We start from the raw sequence: 19,153 nt of genomic DNA, 5'->3' as shown, positions 1-19,153 counted from the left end.
GTTTAACCAAAACTATTATTAAACATTTATTTTAATAAGAAAAAGTTTAACATTACATATGTTGAGAGAAAACATGCAGATGTTGAAAATTTTCAATAAATATTTAGTTCGGCCCTCGACTTAGTCCAAGTTTTTAATTTTGGCCCTCGGTGAATTTGAGTTTGACACCCCTGGTCTAGAGGTTTAAAGAGTTATATTAAAGGACCATCTGGTAGGTTTATGGAACTATTGCAGATCCAGGTTATTCATTTAACTGCATTTTAATTCCACAACTACTGTGGTGGGATGAACTATAAGTCTCATGATTGCTAATTTCTCCACTACGCCACAGCCATATACAAGATTTACCAAAGGCTACTGTTGGAAATGAAGAAGGTGGCTGAGCCCCTGGCTATGATCTGTGTATTGTCACAGGGGACAGGAGTACTGCAGGATTGATGGTTGCAATGTTCTCTGTTCAAGTAGAGATAACCCAGGAAATTATAGACGGTTCATGCCCATAGTATACTCAAAGCTACTGCACAGGTCGAAAGTGTCAAAGTAGGCATATGGTGTGTTGGCTTTCATTAACTGTGACATCGTTCAAGAGATGCAAGGTAATGTTGCAGCTATACAGACCATGGTTAGATCCTACTTGGAATATTGTGTTCAGTTCTGGTCACCTCATTACAGGAAATATGTGGATGGTGTAGAGAGGGTGCAAAGAGATTTACAAGGATGTTGCCTGGATTGAATAGCATACCTTTTGAGAACTTGGTCTTTTCTCCTTAGAGACAGTTATAGAAGGTGATGAAAGGCAATGATCATATGGATGGCCAGAAGCTTTTTCCCAGGACTGAAATGGCAAACATGAAGGGACATAGTTTTAAGGTGCTTGAGAATAAGCATTGGGGGGGGGGGGGGGGGGGGGGGGAGGGAGGGGATGTAAAGGGGCAGGTTTTTCCACACGGAGTGGTGAGTGCATGGAATGCACTACCGTCAACAATAGTGGAGACAGGTACAATAGGATATTTTGGGAGACCATTAGATAGGTACAAGGAACTGAGAAAAATAGAGGGTTATGTAGTTTATTAGGTCAGCACAACACAGCTGAAGAGCCTGTACTGTGCTGTAGATTTCTATGCCCTCTATAAAATGTTAACATCATAAAATAACAAACTTTAAAATGCCTTAATTCAATGCCTCCCATTGTTTCAAGTATTTAATTTCAAATTCCCTTATAAAATTGAGATGATTGCTTCGATTCAAGAGATCAAAAGGAATTTTATTTTCAACTTCAACGTGAATCACAAAACAATCACGTATGGATCAGATGTCTTGATGGGGAAAATAAATCATGGCATTTATAGAGTTGGAAATTTTTTTTATAGTAAATTGATTGGATCAGGTTATTCATCTAAGCACTACTACAAAATGTAATCCTAATCCATGTATTTTATTACTGAGTGTACAGAGATAAAGATCTCGGACGCTGCAGCCCAGTTATTGCACTCTTCTATAGTTCTCTACAGCCAAAGTACTTCCTTAAGGACCATCATCATCTCCATAGCACAGCAAGCTCCCACAGTAGCAGTGTACAAATGACCAATTAATCTGACCACCTTGGTAGATGAATAAATATTGGCCAGGTTGTTGGGAGAACTCCCGTGCTCCTTTTTCAAAATAGTGCCACTGGATTGTTTACATATAAGAGTGAAGATGGGGCCTTAGTTCGTCTCATTCTGAAAAAAAAAATCAATTTTGACATCATGACTTTCTTAGCCCAAGTTTTTGTATTGGAGTCTCTGATAGCATCAATCAATAATTTGAGAGGGACAATTTACAGCAGCTATAACCTATAGGTCAGCACATCTTTGAGATATGAAAGGAAAGTGGTACATCCAGAGTAACCCATGCAATCAAAGGAAGAGTGACTCAACAGCACCGGAGGTCAGGATTTAACCTCCGCCTCTGAGGTTAGAAAGAAGTTGCTCCACTGTATCACCTTCATCTTTTGATGCAGAGCAAAGAAAACTGCCCATGTTGACACTGTCATGACAAGGCATGGATGGATTTGTCCTTGTTAGCCTCATTATCATCCCATTACCTTAGTTTAAACGCAATGAGGGAAATTCACATTGTTAACTAAAATGTACTTTCACACAATGTCAACACCAAAAGAGGTTTGGGGAAAAACTAGAAACGAAATGGAGTGCAAAAAATTTATTGGAGTCAATTGCATTAAGTAGATCTCTTTAAAAAAAAACACTTCCCACTAATTTAATATTTCTTACAATTGTTTTTATATCTACATCATTTGTTTTCAAAATAAACTGATGACAATGCCCAGAGTAAACAAGAAAAATCAAAGTATACTCAGAAATATCTACAACTACAAAATGCTTTTAAAGAAAAATAAAAACATTCTAATGTTCATCATTTGAACAGAAGAACTTGTGATTTGGTATATGTGGGCAAGTTGGAGTTTAGTAAACCAAGTGCACAATACTCAAACTTCATTAATATAAGCGTCAACATTTTTAGATTTAAAATAAATGTTAGGGATGGAATTTAAATCAAGAAATGTGGAGGTAGTCTGTGAAGCAGGTATGTAGTTGACCTGATTCTCTCTGGTTAGCTGAGTAAAGAACGGCGAAAGTTCATTTTTTTGGGAAAACACATTCACTTGTCATGTTCAAACTTTAAAAATACATACTTTCTTCAGTTCAAAGTTTTGAAGAACAGTAGTATTTTCAATAAATGGGCTTTTTAATTTAACAAAAGGGTGGAAGTGTATTTCAGTTGAGTTCTCTTGGCCTGGATGCCTCAGTGCTCCAATCACAGGATTTTCTGAAGGATAGCGTTGACCAGATCCAAAGTTTCATCTCTTGCAAGTACTATGTCGTAGGAGTTTATGTACTTTTCCAAAGTTTCTTCCACCTATGCGTATAGGGGGGAAAAAAGTTGTTTAGAGACATTCACATGCTACTGTGACACAGTGGGGAATCATTCACAATCTAAAGAAAAAATTGCTTTGTGATCTTCCAAAAGAGAATGGCTCTATAGCTTCTGACTGATTTTCTGGTGATAGTTCAGCTATTCAATAGCACATAAGATGGCAGTGAAATTATGCCTAACATTGCCACATCAGAACACATAACTGGACGCCCAGTTTCATGCCATAAAAGTTAATAAATTCAATGCATAACTGGTATTCTGCTAATACTTAATGTTTGGCTCTGCTTAGTTATTGCAAAAAGCATGCACAGTAAAATTCTAAAAGGTTTTACTGATCTTTAATGACACACAAAATTACTTACTTTATCATTTAAAAATCCAATTTTGAGGATATTTTCAATATTTTGAACACCATCTGCCATAGTCAAGTCTCCCAATGAATCACCCAGAAGAATGATGTTACAATTGTCCTTTAGTTTGTGGAAGTACTCAGAGCTCCTTAACGCTCCATCATGTTTATTATAAACATGGATGAGTTCTCCTTTAAAGCCTTTCAGGACACCCTGAAACAAAATAGTTAGTTACTTTGGTGGCCTCAGGAAATGGGTTACCTTTTTAGCTGAAGCAAAACTCCAGATAAAATTATCTTCTCAATAGACTGAATTACTTAATCATTAAATTGACAGCATAGTAAGTAATTTTAACCTCCAAGCATTGACTGGGACTGATGTAGTTTTAGGGTTGAATGGGGTGGAATTTGTTAAGCATATCCATGAAAGTTTTCAAGAAATACATACTGTAGATAGAGAAGGAGCAACTCAAGACCTCCTCTTGGGTAACATAGTTGGCCAAGTGAATGAAGTGTCAGTGGGGGAGCACTTTTGGACGTGACCATAATTAGATAGAAAAAGTACAACCAGTCCACAGTTTTGTCCTAAATTGAGGCCAGGCTAACTACTGACAGAATTAGGAACTTGCAAATATGGATTGAACAGACTGTTTGCGGGTGAAGGGATGTCTGGGAAGCGGAAAGATTTTAATGATAAGACCACAGGGTTCCTTTGAGCAAAAAGAAAATTTGGCAGGTTAAGGGAACCCTGGTTGATGAGGGAATATTAAGGTCAGGAAAAAGAAATAGGTGTAGCGGCGGCTACTCTGTTACTGAATGATCTCACAGCTAAACGGGTTGAGTTCAGTGAGCAAAAACTCGTTTATTCAGGTCTGCCTGGCTGGTCTTATGCTCCCAGCCTGGACCTGGCTGAGAACCGCACCAGGAACCCTGACGTTGCTGGGGCGTCACGTGGGCCACAGAGCGCGGGCTTCTGAGTCTGGTGCCGAGGTTGGGGAGAAACCCCTGACAGTGCCATTTTGGCCGGCTCCCCCGCCGCGTGCGTGACATGTGGGGCCAGTTCGCCTGCCTAATGGTGTGCCGCCACAGGAGCATGTTAGATGGGCCCAAACCCATCCCTTGAAGAGCACCAGGAATATAGGAGTACACTTAAGAGAGAAGGGCAAGAGAATCTTATGAGATAGCTTTGGCAGATAAGAGATCTACAAGTACATGAAGAGCAAAAGGGTAACCAGGAAGAGAATAAGATCCCTTAAAGGTCATCTATGTTTGGACTCTTAGGTGATGGGAGAGGTTTTAAATGAGTTTCTGTCTATATTTACCAGTCCTGAGTACCTAAAAATTGGTAATATATTTTTGCCTCCTAATGATGCTGCAGGACATGGTGAATTTCTCCAGCACTTTTATGTATTGTGTATCTACAGACTTGCTTGTTTCTTTCCATTCGGCCTACCTTGATGAAAGGTTCAGGCCTGAAACGTTGGTTTATATATCTTTGCCTCCTATGGAGGCTGCAGGACACGCTGAATTTCTGTCAAACTTTTTTTGTATAAACTGCAGGCTGAAGAGTCTGATATTAGTGGTGGAAAAGTTACTGGAGGGGATTCTAAGAGAAAGGATCTACTTGTATTTGGAAAGGCAAAGACATTAAGGATAGCTTTGTGCATGGGAAATTGTGTCTCATGAATTTAATTGTTTTTAACTGAAGAGGAGACCAAGAGGATTGACAAAGGCAGGGTGGTAAATGTTGTTTACATGGTCTTTAGCAAGGCCTATGGCAAGATGCTGTGTGGTAGACTGTGGTAGATTAGTTCACATGGGACAAAGGCTGAGCTAGTCAAATGGATAGAATATTGGCTTGGCTGAAAGAGTCTGATGGTTGTAGTGAGGGGCTACTGTCAGATTGGAAGCTTGTGACCAGTGGAGTGCTGCAGGGATCAGTACTGGGTCCACTGTTATTGGAGAATGTAGTTAGTATGGTTAGTAAGTTTGTGGATGACACCAAAAATCATTGTTATTGTAGACAATGAATGTCATCTGAGAACACATCAGCATCTAGATCAATAGGAAAGGTGGGGCCAAAAATGGCAGTTAGAATTTTGGATAAATGTAATGTTTTATTTTATTAAGTTAAACCAGGGCAAGATTTACAGTGAATAGTAGGTCTCTGGAAAGGACAGAGACATCTAGAGGTACATGTACATGGTTCCCTGAAAGTGGCAGTGAAGAAGGCATGCTTTCCTTCATTGTTTAGAGCATTGAGTACAAGAATCGGGAGGTACATCAGTGGGACCACACTTTGAGTATGGTGTGTAGTTTTGTTTATCATACTACAGGAAGGATGACAGTGAGTAGAAAAGATTCACGAGGATATTGCCTGGACTGGATGGCTGAGTTAGGAGGAACTTTTCTCCCTCATGCATCGGAGGCTGACGTGGGAAATTACAGGAGGCTCAAAATTATGATGTCACAGTCTTTTTCCAGGATAGAGTCTAAAACTAGATAACATATATTTAAGGGGAAGATAGGGCAAATTGTTGAAAGGTGGGCAAAGGAATAAGCTGCCAGAGGAAGTTGGAAATGGTACAATTAAATGTTTCAAAAATATTTCAACAGGTACATGGATAGAAAAAGTTGAGAAGTTTTTAAGCATCATGCAAGCAAACAGAATTAGCTCAGATGGGCAATGAAACTGGTATGAATGAGCTGGAGTGAAGGGCCAGTTTCCATGCTGAAAAATTGTGAACTTTATAACTTTAACCTCTGTGCTTTTACCTACCCATAAGAAGTTGTGGTCAATTAAAATTGCAATTCAGTTGACCAAATTCGAATATTTCTCATGAGTTTTGTAAATGCAAGTTTTCCTTGATAATAAACTCACCAATGTTACTGCAGTTCAGAAATGGAATTTTCCTTTACAAAATTCAAATAACAAAACCAAAAATATGGACAATAATTAAAAATTCGCTCACGATATTTGCAAAGAAATAAACAAATTTTTTCAACTCGTGTTTCTTAATGCATGTGGAACTTTATGTTTTGGAAAACTGTGATACCAAATGCTTTCTAGGAATGCAATCCAACCCCCCCACCCCCCCCCCACAACCTCCCAATCTCCAATTCCATAGGGTGGTCTGTATTCTAAACTGGAAGCATGCTGAGGTAATTATCAAGGCCACCAACTTACCTCCTCATCAAAATCCATGAAGTTGGAGACTACTTTCACATTCGAGTGGAACACGCCAAACTGAGTAATGACCTCTTCCAGCACGTCTCCTATACCAGCTGAGAATATGAACACTGGGATGCTGTGTTCATTCAGCTTATCAAAGAACAATTCATAACCATCCCTATTAAGGAACCAATACATTTTAATTAATCTAAATTTAATTCATCATAATTAAAAATAAATACAGGCAAACCCCACATTACAGCAATTTGGGCAACAAAAATTTGCTCTTCTGGAATTCACAAATCACCATCAAAGAACCTTGGAAATGGAATTTAAAAAAATTTACAAAAATTAAACTAAAATTTACTTTCTCTTCAACTTTTTAAAAAATATGTGCAGTTGATGCAGCTCTGCGTTAAGGACAATCTGAGGTTGCATGTACTATAATCAGCTGTTGAAGGGGCAGTCTTACAGTCAAGGCACTAAAACACATCGTCCTATAACTGACAATGCATATATTTTATACATAGATGGTACTGTCTACTTCCTCGCACATGGTAGTTAATAAATGCAACTACATCAACCATGGACAGTGGGACAGCCAATGTTGCATCTCCATGTGATTATTTGAGAAGAATAACAACAGTAGAGGTGCGAAAAATTCACAATGACCAATCAGTATTTGTAAAGAACAAGTAAAATGCATCATGATAGGAAGACATGAATGTATCTTGACTGTTGCAACCCATCAGCACAACACTATCATTACAATAAAATACCATCAGCCAAAGACCAGCTATCTACAATCAAGACTGAGGGCTGGATTTTAGAGACATAGACAAGGCTCTGTTCTTCCCTAGGGGGCATGGGGGGAGATTTGAGATAGAGATTTGTGAAAAATGAACAGATGGAGACAGGTGGTGGCAGAGGAGGGGGAAGGTGGAGGCAGGAGACAAAAATTTGTGGAATTTGTTGCCTCAGATGGCTATGGAGGGCAAGTCATTGAGTAAATATAAAGTGGAGGTTGATCAGCTCTTTATTAGTAAGTGTGTCACAGTTTATAAGCAGGAGAAAGGGGCTGAGAGGAACAATATATCAGACAAGATATAAATGGCAGACCAGACTTGATAGGCCAAATGGCCTAATTCTGCTCCTACTTGTGGTCTTGTGCTGTAATCTAGAGTAAAAGAAACTGCCAGAGGAATTCGGGGGTCAGGCAGCAACTGTGGAGCCAACTTTTGCCTCCATGGATGTTGCCTGACCTGCTGAGTTCCTTGAGCAGCTGGTCTTTTGTTTAAAGTAGAGTCAGAGTTTAGTAATAATATGGAGCCAGATTCCTTGTCCGATTCTAAACCTACTCTGCCACCTCTCCCTAACTCTCTCTGCAACACCTTTTGGTGCTGCTTCCTGTACCCGTGCAGAAATAATTAATTTAATCACCTTCACTACTAATTTTTTCCCTGCCCTCAAATTTGCATGGACCATCCCTGACACTTCCCTCCCCTTTCTGGATTCGCTGACTCCATCTCTGAAGAAAAACTATCTGCCAATATCTACTATAAACTACTGACTTCCACAGCTTTGACACTCCCTCAACCTATTTCTTGATAGGACACTATTCAGCCTTTCAGTTTTTCCTTCTCCACGGCATCTGTTCTCAAGCTGAGGCCTTCAATTATAGGAGTTCTGAAATATATTTCTTTTTCAGGAAAGGCGGATTCCCCACTACCATGCACATTTCATCCATTTCCCACTTCCCGCCAGACAGAAGACATCACGTTGCTTCGGATCACAACTTTTGCTTTTCTACCCATCAAATACATAATTTTTTTGCCACTCCAAACAGTTGCAACTGGATCCCAACACCAGTTATATCTCCCTCCCAACAACCTTGCCTTTCTGCTTTCCACACAATGATTCCTTCCTCACCTCCATCTTTCCATCAGGCACTTCCCCTGCAATTACAGGAGGTGCAGAACTTGTCCCTATACTGTACCTCTTCCCTCACCATCATCCTGGAGAGGCACTCATACACACCTTCTCCTTTACATTTGGTGCCATGTTATCTGCTCTACACTGTGGCACCAAGCACAGACTAGGTGATAGTTTTGCAGAGCACTCCTGCCCTATTTGTAACAGCCATTTTTAAAATAAATTTTATTTTCCATTTGCATCAAAACATAGACAGTATTTATTCATAATGCAAGAATAATAAAAACTATGACACAAAAGTAATACAGTTCTTATATATTTTCTCCCCCCATCCCCTCCCTCCCCAAAGTAGGAAAAAAAAAGAAAAGCCTGTCTAATAAACATATCTTTTAATTAATTAATTCCAGTTTACATAACAATCTTAAACCATAACTAATTAGGGTGGGTTGGATGGGGCCAAACTCATCCCAATAAAATACTTACATCCTTCCAAAACTTATCTACTTTTTCACATTGCCAGACTGCAAGCAGGAAAGATCCTACTTCTTTATTACATCTAAAACATTGATCAGAACAATTTGAATGAAGTGCATGCTATTTATATGGAGTATAATATAAATGATGTAAAAAGTTAAATTGTACCACTTGATATCTAACATTAATTTTATTAGTTATACTTTCAATAGCATAATTTTGACCATACTTCTTAATGAATCTGTATATTTAAATCTTTTCCCATCTGGATTTAGATTTGAATAAATTATTTTTTCTGAATAGTCTTTCTTTTTTCTTTGGCTTGGCTTCGCGGACGAAGATTTATGGAGGGGGTAAAAAGTCCACGTCAGCTGCAGGCTCGTTTGTGGCTGACAAGTCCGATGCGGGACAGGCAGACACGATTGCAGCGGTTGCAGGGGAAAATTGGTTGGTTGGGGTTGGGTGTTGGGTTTTTCCTCCTTTGCCTTTTGTCAGTGAGGTGGGCTCTGCGGTCTTCTTCAAAGGAGGTTGCTGCCCCCCCAAACTGTGAGGCGCCAAGATGCACGGTTTGAGGCGATATCAGCCCACTGGCGGTGGTCAATGTGGCAGGCACCAAGAGATTTCTTTAGGCAGTCCTTGTACCTTTTCTTTGGTGCACCTCTGTCACGGTGGCCAGTGGAGAGCTCGCCATATAACACGATCTTGGGAAGGCGATGGTCCTCCATTCTGGAGACGTGACCCATCCAGCGCAGCTGGATCTTCAGCAGCGTGGACTCGATGCTGTCGACCTCTGCCATCTCGAGTACTTCGACGTTAGGGATGTAAGCGCTCCAATGGATGTTGAGGATGGAGTGGAGACAACGCTGGTGGAAGCGTTCTAGGAGCCGTAGGTGGTGCCGGTAGAGGACCCATGATTCGGAGCCGAACAGGAGTGTGGGTATGACAACGGCTCTGTATACGCTTATCTTTGTGAGGTTTTTCAGTTGGTTGTTTTTCCAGACTCTTTTGTGTAGTCTTCCAAAGGCGCTATTTGCCTTGGCGAGTCTGTTGTCTATCTCATTGTCGATCCTTGCATCTGATGAAATGGTGCAGCCGAGATAGGTAAACTGGTTGACCGTTTTGAGTTTTGTGTGCCCGATGGAGATGTGGGGGGGCTGGTAGTCATGGTGGGGAGCTGGCTGATGGAGGACCTCAGTTTTCTTCAGGCTGACATCCAGGCCAAACATTTTGGCAGTTTCCGCAAAGCAGGACGTCAAGCGCTGAAGAGCTGGCTCTGAATGGGCAACTAAAGCGGCATCGTCTGCAAAGAGTAGTTCACGGACAAGTTTCTCTTGTGTCTTGGTGTGAGCTTGCAGGCGCCTCAGATTGAAGAGACTGCCATCCGTGCGGTACCGGATGTAAACAGCGTCTTCATTGTTGGGGTCTTTCATGGCTTGGTTCAGCATCATGCTGAAGAAGATTGAAAAGAGGGTTGGTGCGAGAACACAGCCTTGCTTCACGCCATTGTTAATGGAGAAGGGTTCAGAGAGCTCATTGCTGTATCTGACCCGACCTTGTTGGTTTTCGTGCAGTTGGATAATCATGTTGAGGAACTTTGGGGGACATCCGATGCGCTCTAGTATTTGCCAAAGCCCTTTCCTGCTCACGGTGTCGAAGGCTTTGGTGAGGTCAACAAAGGTGATGTAGAGTCCTTTGTTTTGTTCTCTGCACTTTTCTTGGAGCTGTCTGAGGGCAAAGACCATGTCAGTGGTTCCTCTGTTTGCGCGAAAGCCGCACTGTGATTCTGGGAGAATATTCTCGGCGACACTAGGTATTATTCTATTTAGTAGAATCCTAGCGAAGATTTTGCCTGCAATGGAGAGCAACGTGATTTCCCTGTAGTTTGAGCAGTCTGATTTCTCGCCTTTGTTTTTGTACAGGGTGATGATGGTGGCATCACGAAGATCCTAAGGCAGTTTACCTTGGTCCCAACAAAGCTTGAAAAACTCATTCAAATGGACTTTGTTCTGGCAATTTAAAATTCCTCCCTAATTTTCTTTTTAAATATGATTTATGTTGATAAGAAAAATAGTATTATGTGCTATATTATACTTATCTTTCAATTGGTGAAAAATCAAAAAATTCCCAAAAAATAATTATTTTTTTATTCCACAATTATACCAAACATCGAAATAACCATATAAACCATATAACCATTTACAGAGTGGAAACAGGTCATATTGGCCCTTCGAGTCCGCACCGGTTCACTAGAACAACTCCACTAGATCAAACCTCCTACTCTCCGCCAATAACCCTCCAACCCCCTCACCTCCATATACATATCTAACCTTCTCTTAAATAACAGAAGGGACCCTGCTGCAACTATTTAATTTGGAAGATCATTCCATTCTGCCACCACTCGCTGAGTGAAAAAGCCATCTCTAATATTTCTCCTAAAGTTTTGTCCCCTTACCCTTAACTCATGGCCTCTTGTTCCAACCTCCCCTGCCTTCAGGGAAAAGAGTCTGTTTATGTCTAGTCTATCTATTCCTTTCATAATTTTAAATACCTCTATCAATTCCCCTCTCAGTCGTCCACGTTCCAATGAATAAAGGAATTAAAGGATTTTGATTTAATATCATTTTAGCTAACTGATAATTCTTCATTCCTCTTTCTACATGTACTCCATTAAATACTTTAAGTATATGCTTCAAAATTGGTGTATCTGATTTTCCTTTTAATAATCCCTCATACCTTTATATAGAATATGCTCAGAATCACTTTCTTCTATTTTACTCAATTGCACCCATGCAATCTTTTCATCGGTCTGATCAGAAGACGACAAAAATTAGGCAATCGAGTTCCCCCTTAATCAAATTTCCATGTTAATTTTTCCAATGCCATATGAGGCGTTTTATCCATCCAAATAAATCTTCTTACTTTTATTTAAAGCCTGAAAATACATTATTGGAACAAAAATTGGTAAAGATTGAAAAAGGTATTGTATTCTAGGAAAGATATTCATCTTCACACAATCAATCCTTCCTATTAAAGAAAGTGGCAAATCTTTCCATCTTAATAAATCTTCTTTAATTTTCTTCAATAAAGGTATGCAATTTAATTTAGATAAATTATTTAAATTCTTATCAACATTAATTCCTAAATATTTAATTGCAACATTCGCCCATTTAAATTTTGTCCTTTTCTTAACTTGAACATAGCCTGTCTTGTTCATTGGCATCACTTCACATTTATCAATATTGACTTTCTAACCTGATACTAACCCATACTTCACCAATCAATCATTTACTTTTTTCTAAATAAACTTTCAAGGTTTGTAAGATATATTACATCATCTGCAAAAAGACTAATTTTGTGTTCTTTATCATTTATCTTAAAGCCCTCAATCTCATTATCACTTCAGCTAAAGGTTCTATAGCTAATGCAAATAAAAAAGGAGATAACGCACATCCTTGTCGAGATTATCTTTTCAACAAAAGATTTTGATGTTCGTCTATTTGTAATCACTTTAGCCTTTAGAGAATTGTATAATGCTCTTATCCAATTTATAAAACTTGTCAGAATTCCGAAAACCTTAAAATACTTTAAATAGTTTAAATAAATAGTCCCATTCTAATCCATCAAATGCTTTTTCTGCATCTAAAGCTAAAGCCACTGATGGTATTTTTCTTTTCTGAGCCATATTTATTAAACTTAAAAATATAACAATATTAATAAAACCTGTTTGGTCCATATCAATCAATTTAGCTGAACATTTAGCTAATCTATTAGCTATTAGTTTGGACAAAATTTTATTATCAGTATTCAATAGTGAAATTGGTCTATATGAAGATTGAAGCAAAGAGTCCTTCCCCTTTTTTGGAATAACTATTATTAACGCAGTTTTAAATGACTCAGGTAAGTCCCAAAGATATTCCATTTGATCTAACAACCCCATAGATATCGGAATTAAAACTCCGGAGAGAAACCATCCTCCCCTGGAGCCTTATTGTTTGGTAAAAACATCAATATATCATATAATTCTGTAACTGTAAATAGATTTGTTAATTCTGTCTTCTCTTCTAAACTTAATTGTGGTCAGTGGGCTGAAAAATGGCAGATGGAATTTAATGCTGATAAGTGTGAGGTGCTTCATTTTGGTAAGAAGAATCAGAACAGGACATACGTGGTAAATGGGAGAGCATTGATGAATACAGAAGAGCAGAAAGATTTAGGAGTAACGGTACATCGTTCCCTGAAGGTAGAAACTCACGTGAATAGGGTGGTGAAGAAGGCTTTTAGTATGCTGGCCTTTATCAATCATTGCATGGAATATAGGAGTTGGGAGGTGATTTTGAGACTGTATAAGATGTTGGTGCGGCCTAATTTGGAGTTCTGTGTGCAGTTCTGGTCGCCTAATTATAGGAAGATTAATTAAACAGAGTGGAGAGAGTGCAGAGAAGGTTTACCAGAATGTTACCTGGGTTTAAGCATCTAGAGTATAGTGAGAGATTGGACAGATTAGGTCTTTATTCTTTGGAGCGTAGAAGGTTGAGAGGGGATTTGATAGAAGTATTTAAGATTATGAAAGGGATAGACAGAGTAGATGTGGATAGACTATTTCCGTTAAGAGGAGGAAAGATTAAAACAAGAGGACATGAGTTAAGAATTAAGGGGCAGAGGTTTAGAGGTAACATGAGGGGGAACTTCTTTACTCAGAGAGTGGTAGACATGTGGAATGAGCTTCCGGGAGAAATAGTGGCGGCGGAGTCAATTGTATTATTTAAGAAAAGGTTGGACAGGTATATGGATGAGAAGAAGATAGAAGGTTATGGGCATTGTGCAGGGAGGTGGGACTAGAGAGGGGTGTTTGGTTCGGTGCGGACTAGAAGGGCCTAATGGCCTGTTTCCGTGCTGTAAATTGTTATGTTATGTTATAAGTAAATTTGGACAAATATTCGTCTATTTTACTCCCATCTTTCAAAGATTCAGATTTATATAATTTCTTTTAAAATTTCATGAACACATCATTAATACCTTGTGTTTTATAAGTAAGATGACCCGAATCTTCTTTTACTGTTACTATTGTTCTCGATACTTGTTCAATCTTAAATTGCCGTGCTAAAACTTTATGTGTTCTATCTCCCAATTCATAATATTTTGTCAGGTTCATTTTATATCCCCCCTCTACTCTATATGCTTGTATTGTATTAAGCTTCAATTTCTTTAAATCCAATATTTTCCTTTGTTCATCATTCCATTGATTTTGCAATTCTTTTTCCATTATTATTATTATTTTTTTCCAAAGTAATAATTTCAGATATATATAATTTTTTTAACTGTAGCTGTATAACATTATTTGTCCTCTTAAATAAGCCTTCAAAGAATCCCATACCACAAACATTAGTTACAGAATATTCATTCAGGTCCATAAAAGGTTTTATCTGTTGTCTTATAAAGTCACAAAAAATCTTTCCTTTACAGCAATGCTGCATTAAATCTCCATCTATAACCTATATTTTGCTCCTCCTCTATTAAAACTGACATAACTAAAGGTGAATGGTCAGACAATATCCTCGCTTGATATTCAATACTATGAACTCTTGTCTGGAGTTGAGAGGCTATTAAAAACATCTATATGGGAATATTGCTTATGTCTATAAGAATAAAATGAATAATCTCTATCATCAGGATGCATCTTCCTCCAAATTATCAACAAGATTCATTTCATTTATAAAAATTTTCACATCTTTTGTTACCTTATTTTTAACAATAATTCCTCCTGATCTATCCAACTTGGAATCAAAAGTAAAATTAAAGCCTCCTCCCATAATTATTTTCCTCTCTGCATTAGCTAACTGCATAAAAACATCTTATATAAATTTTTACATCATCTATATTTGGTGCATATATATTCATCAAGGCCCAATATTCAGAATATATTTTGCAATTTGTCATTACATACCTCCCCATTTTATCAGTCATTACATCCAGTATTTCGATTGGTAAACTTGTATTTATTAATATCGCTACTCCTCTAACTTTAGAATTAAATTAAGAGAATACCCCCCTACCCAATCTCTCTTTAGTTTCACATTCCCCATTAACTCATCCGAAACATCATATCATCCCTTACTATAAGTTTATCAATAGACCTTTTAATCCATTAATCTTATCCAGTATTTTAGATCATGCACAATATAGGTTAAACCTTCCTCCCCTTTTAAACTCTCTCGAAATTATGTATTTTCAGTTACAGCAAAACCTCTCAGTTATATAATGAATTCAAGTATCTACAACCATCTGCTGATCTTTAACAGGCAATGAATTGGTAAATACCTTTGCTTCATTAGGCTCAGTAAACAATCTATTCCTCCCTCCCAGAATGAATACTTTCAAAACAGCTGGATATCTCAAAAGAAAGGCATAGCCTTTTTTCCTCAATACATCTTTAACCAGATTAAACTCTTTTCTCTTTTTCAACAAATCAAAACTTATATCTGGATAAAAGAAAATCTTATTTCTGTTATAAATCAAAAGTGAATCTTTTTTTAAGCGTGTTTTGCTGCGAGCTCCAATATCTTCTCTCTTACTTCATTTCAAAGGAATCTGACAAGTATTGGACGGGACCTTTGGTTAGGCTGGTTAGGTCTCAGTGCCCTATGGGCTCATTCTATCTCAAAATCACCTTGAAATGCAGCCTGATTCTGGAATGCATCATTGTACAAATTTCTTCAAGTCTTGACCCTCGACCCCTTCTTTAAATCCAACAATCTTGATATTATTCTGTCTACTGAAATTTTCCAAAAGGTCTATTTTTGCATTAACTAATCATGCTTTGCAGCTGCTTCTATTTGTACTTTCTTCATTTGATCTTAGATTTTGAATCTCAAATTCATTTCCTTTAATTTTTCCATCCACTATTTCAAATCTAGAGTCCACCTGTTGCATTAATTTTTCCATCTTATCACCATTCTTCCTTACTTCATCAGCTAACACTAACACTTGTCGAAAAAAATTTGTTTTAATTCACCAGAAGATAAAGAAGCTTCTGCATCTTTTTCTAGTGTTTTCTTGATTGTTGGTCATTCTTGTTCTTTCCTTTGCTTTTCCCAGGTCATCTTCTTGATCACTGGAGCTGTGAGTGTCTGGAATCTTTTTCAAATGTCCTCCTGTTTTCGTACTCTGAGCATGTGCGACTCCTCGCGCATGTGCAGAGTCACTTCTTCACCCGAAGTAGGTGGTCATTGTTGGGGGAGACCTTGTGCAGCAGTGTCCAAGGTCTCCCTGGCTTCTGGCCTCCTCCTTTGGATCCTACCTTATGGACAGCTCCAGGATCCTTTCTTAAGGTAGGTCACTCTTTCTTTTCTTGTTCCTTTTCTTGCTCAGTTTCTTCTTTGGTGGCATGTTGATGTCTTCTATGGATCTTCAGATCATCTTCTTACTTATATTTTCTGTAACTTTTATAACTTTTTTGTCATTTTTTCTCAACTTTATTGAGGAGAGCAGGGATTATCAGTCTAACCCCACACCATCACATGGTACGCCCACTGTAATAGTATCTTGGCTTCTACTTGCATGTCCTATCAATCCCCTTCCCATTCCCAGAATGATCTGTCTGTCCTCAACCTTCTGTACTTCCTTGATGAAGCCAAACTCAAACTAGAAGAACAATACTTCATATTCCATTTAGCAGTGCAGTCAAATTAACTGAACAGTGAATTTTCCATTTTCAGGTCATCTACATTCTACATTCCTTTACCACTTTCGCCAATTTCCTGAGAGTCTTTCTCATTTTGTTCAACTTTTCCATTCCACACCACCACCACCATTACCATCCCAATTTGGTTCCATCTGTACATCACCCTGGGTATCTTCTCTCTTGATCTATCCTTCCTGACTCCTCCCTCATGTGGTCCCTTGTGCTCATTATCCCTCCTCCCCCACCTTTCACGACACCTTACAGGTTCTGTCTCTACCTTCCCCCTCCATTTGCCCATCATCCCCCACCTCAGCTAGTTCCACCTAAAATACTGATCATAGTACCTGTGTGTGTTTCCACCAGGTGTTCGTTTCCTCCCACATTCCAAAGATGAATGGAGTTAGTAGTTAACTGGTCAGAAAGGTGAAATTGGGCAGCACGTCCTCCTGGGTTGGAAGGGCCTGTACTATGCTGCATCTCTAAATGCAAAATTGAAATCCTTTCCCTCAAAAGTTGCTGCTTGACCTGCTGAGCCCTTAAGTAGTTTGCTTTTTCTCCAGCTTCTAGCATCTACAGTCTCATGTCTCCATCTTAAGAGTACCATTTAGCAGAAGGGCCAACCATAGTAACTGTCATTTCAACAGTGCAACACTTGCAACAGGTCAGAGGCTGGATGCCCTATCATGTGACTTATCTCTTGACACCTTAAGGTCTTTCTGCCACATACAAGGTATAAGTTGGGAATTGAGCAGTTTGTACATCCCTGGATGAGCAGTGCTCTAACATTCAGAATTTCTTATCTTCCAAATGTTAACTTTTATCGGCAAGAAATGAAAATCATTTTAGAAATCATTATATATGAATTATTAATATTGTTAAATCATAGATACAGCAGTGATCACTGTCATTTTCCCAGGGAAGGAGACTCTAAAGCTAAAGGGTGTAGGTTTTAAGGTGAGAGGGAAAATATTGAAAGGGATCGAGGGACACCTTTCACCCCCACCCCCCACCCTCACAGAGGGTAAAAACACAATGATGCAGAAGCACAGAACGTCAAACAGGGTACTTTACATAGCAAAGATAAAGATACATAGCCAATGTTTCAGGCTTGAGCCCTTCATTAAGGTATGATGATCCACACAGAGGTTAGCAGCTATATGGAAAGAGCTGCCAAAGTAGTAGAGACGAGCACAATTTCAAAGGTCAAACATTATTTGTAAAGGCTTATGGACAGAAAAGGTTTTGAGGGATATTGGCCAAATACAGAAAAATGGGATGAGTTTAGTTAGGTGTCCTGGTTGACATGGAAGTTGGACCGAGGAGCCTATTTCTATGTGTATAGATTCTATTAATCTATATTAAATTACCTCAAATTTTATAAACTTACAGAACATCTATCACAAAAAACCAATCAGATCCATTGTTCAACATCTTTATAAATGCTTGACATTATTAAATATTTATAAAATGCTAAACTTGAATGAATGATTCCAGTTTTTAATTTCCATGAAAATCTGATTGTACTCTTCATTTAAACCTACAATAATACCTCAGTACCACATCCGATTCCCTCACGACTGCAGCAAGTTTGTCTTTCCGAATTCCTTGTTCAATCAATAAAGTGTGAGCTTTTGTCCACCTGTACAAATAGGGGTTTTATTTAGCTGTGCATTACAAGAAATAGATAAAAAGCATAAAACTCAAGGTAGGATTTACATTTATCTAATTGTCAGGATTCTTGTTTCTTCTTAAAAGTGAATGAAATAAAATTCCAAAAATTGATTGAGTTGGTTGTCACAAAGATTAGTATTTAAAATAAACCATATAGTTCAAAACTGATTGTATCATTTCTTTAAAGTATGAAGTGAATATTATAATCTTTGATGTGGAGCATGTTAAAGATTTTATATTTTCAAGTTAAATACCTGATGAAACAGTGCCTTTTCAGAATATGGTGTTCACACAAAAAAAACCACACACAATGTGCACTACATAATGATCATATCATCAAATTAAATATATATAAATATTTGGAATGATCTACACAGTTACAGGATACCGTTCATCAATTTCACAGCCTGCGGGAAGAAGCTATTCCCCAGCCTGGCAGTCCTGATTTTGATGCTCCTGCACCTCCTTCTTGATGGTCGTGGGACAAAGATCCTGTGCGCTGGATGGGTAGGGTCTTCTATAATTCCTGATTCCTATTTAGACAATGCTTCCAGTAAACATTGTCAATAGAGGAAAGGGAGACCCCAGTGACTGTCTCGGCTGTTTTAACCGATCCTCTGTATAGACTTCTGGTCTGATACTTTGAGCAGTTACCACACCACACAAATTATGGAGTCAGATGGGACACTCTCAATTGTGCTCCTGTAAAAGTTTGTCAAGATTGGGGGCAGTAGCCTTGCCCTCAACTTCCTTAGGAAGCGTTAGTGCTGCTGAGCCTTCCTGACTAATGAGGAGCTGTTGAGAGTCCAGAAGAGCACAACTTTTAAGTGCACGCCAACTCTCCACTCTTTCCACGTTGGATGTATAGTGGAAAATGGTCAGCCTTTGTCCACTAGAAGACAACATTTCCTTTGTCGTGTCCATGTGGATACTCAAG

The 19,153-nt window shown here is 38.5% G+C and overlaps 1 protein-coding gene across 4 annotated transcripts in view; it reads right to left on the bottom strand.

Annotated features, from left to right (window-relative positions):
• Positions 1–1,243: 1,243 nt before the first annotated feature.
• nt5c3a (5'-nucleotidase, cytosolic IIIA) overlaps positions 1,244–19,153 on the bottom strand; it is a 51,195-nt gene continuing 33,285 nt past the window's right edge. For all 4 annotated transcript variants that reach the window (XM_069921051.1, XM_069921053.1, XM_069921054.1 and 1 more), the window contains 4 exons: positions 18,095–18,184; positions 6,474–6,636; positions 3,300–3,500; positions 1,244–2,919 (listed from right to left, as the gene is read on the bottom strand). In XM_069921051.1, coding sequence (XP_069777152.1) covers positions 2,818–2,919; positions 3,300–3,500; positions 6,474–6,636; positions 18,095–18,184 — 556 coding nt within the window. In that variant the 3' untranslated portion in view covers positions 1,244–2,817. The remainder of the gene's footprint in view (positions 2,920–3,299; positions 3,501–6,473; positions 6,637–18,094; positions 18,185–19,153) is intronic.

Source organism: Narcine bancroftii, chromosome 2 (genome assembly GCF_036971445.1).
Source record: "Narcine bancroftii isolate sNarBan1 chromosome 2, sNarBan1.hap1, whole genome shotgun sequence".
NCBI lineage: Eukaryota > Metazoa > Chordata > Chondrichthyes > Torpediniformes > Narcinidae > Narcine > Narcine bancroftii.
Note: the sequence above shows the minus strand (reverse complement) of the source record. Positions and strands in the feature narration are given on the sequence as shown.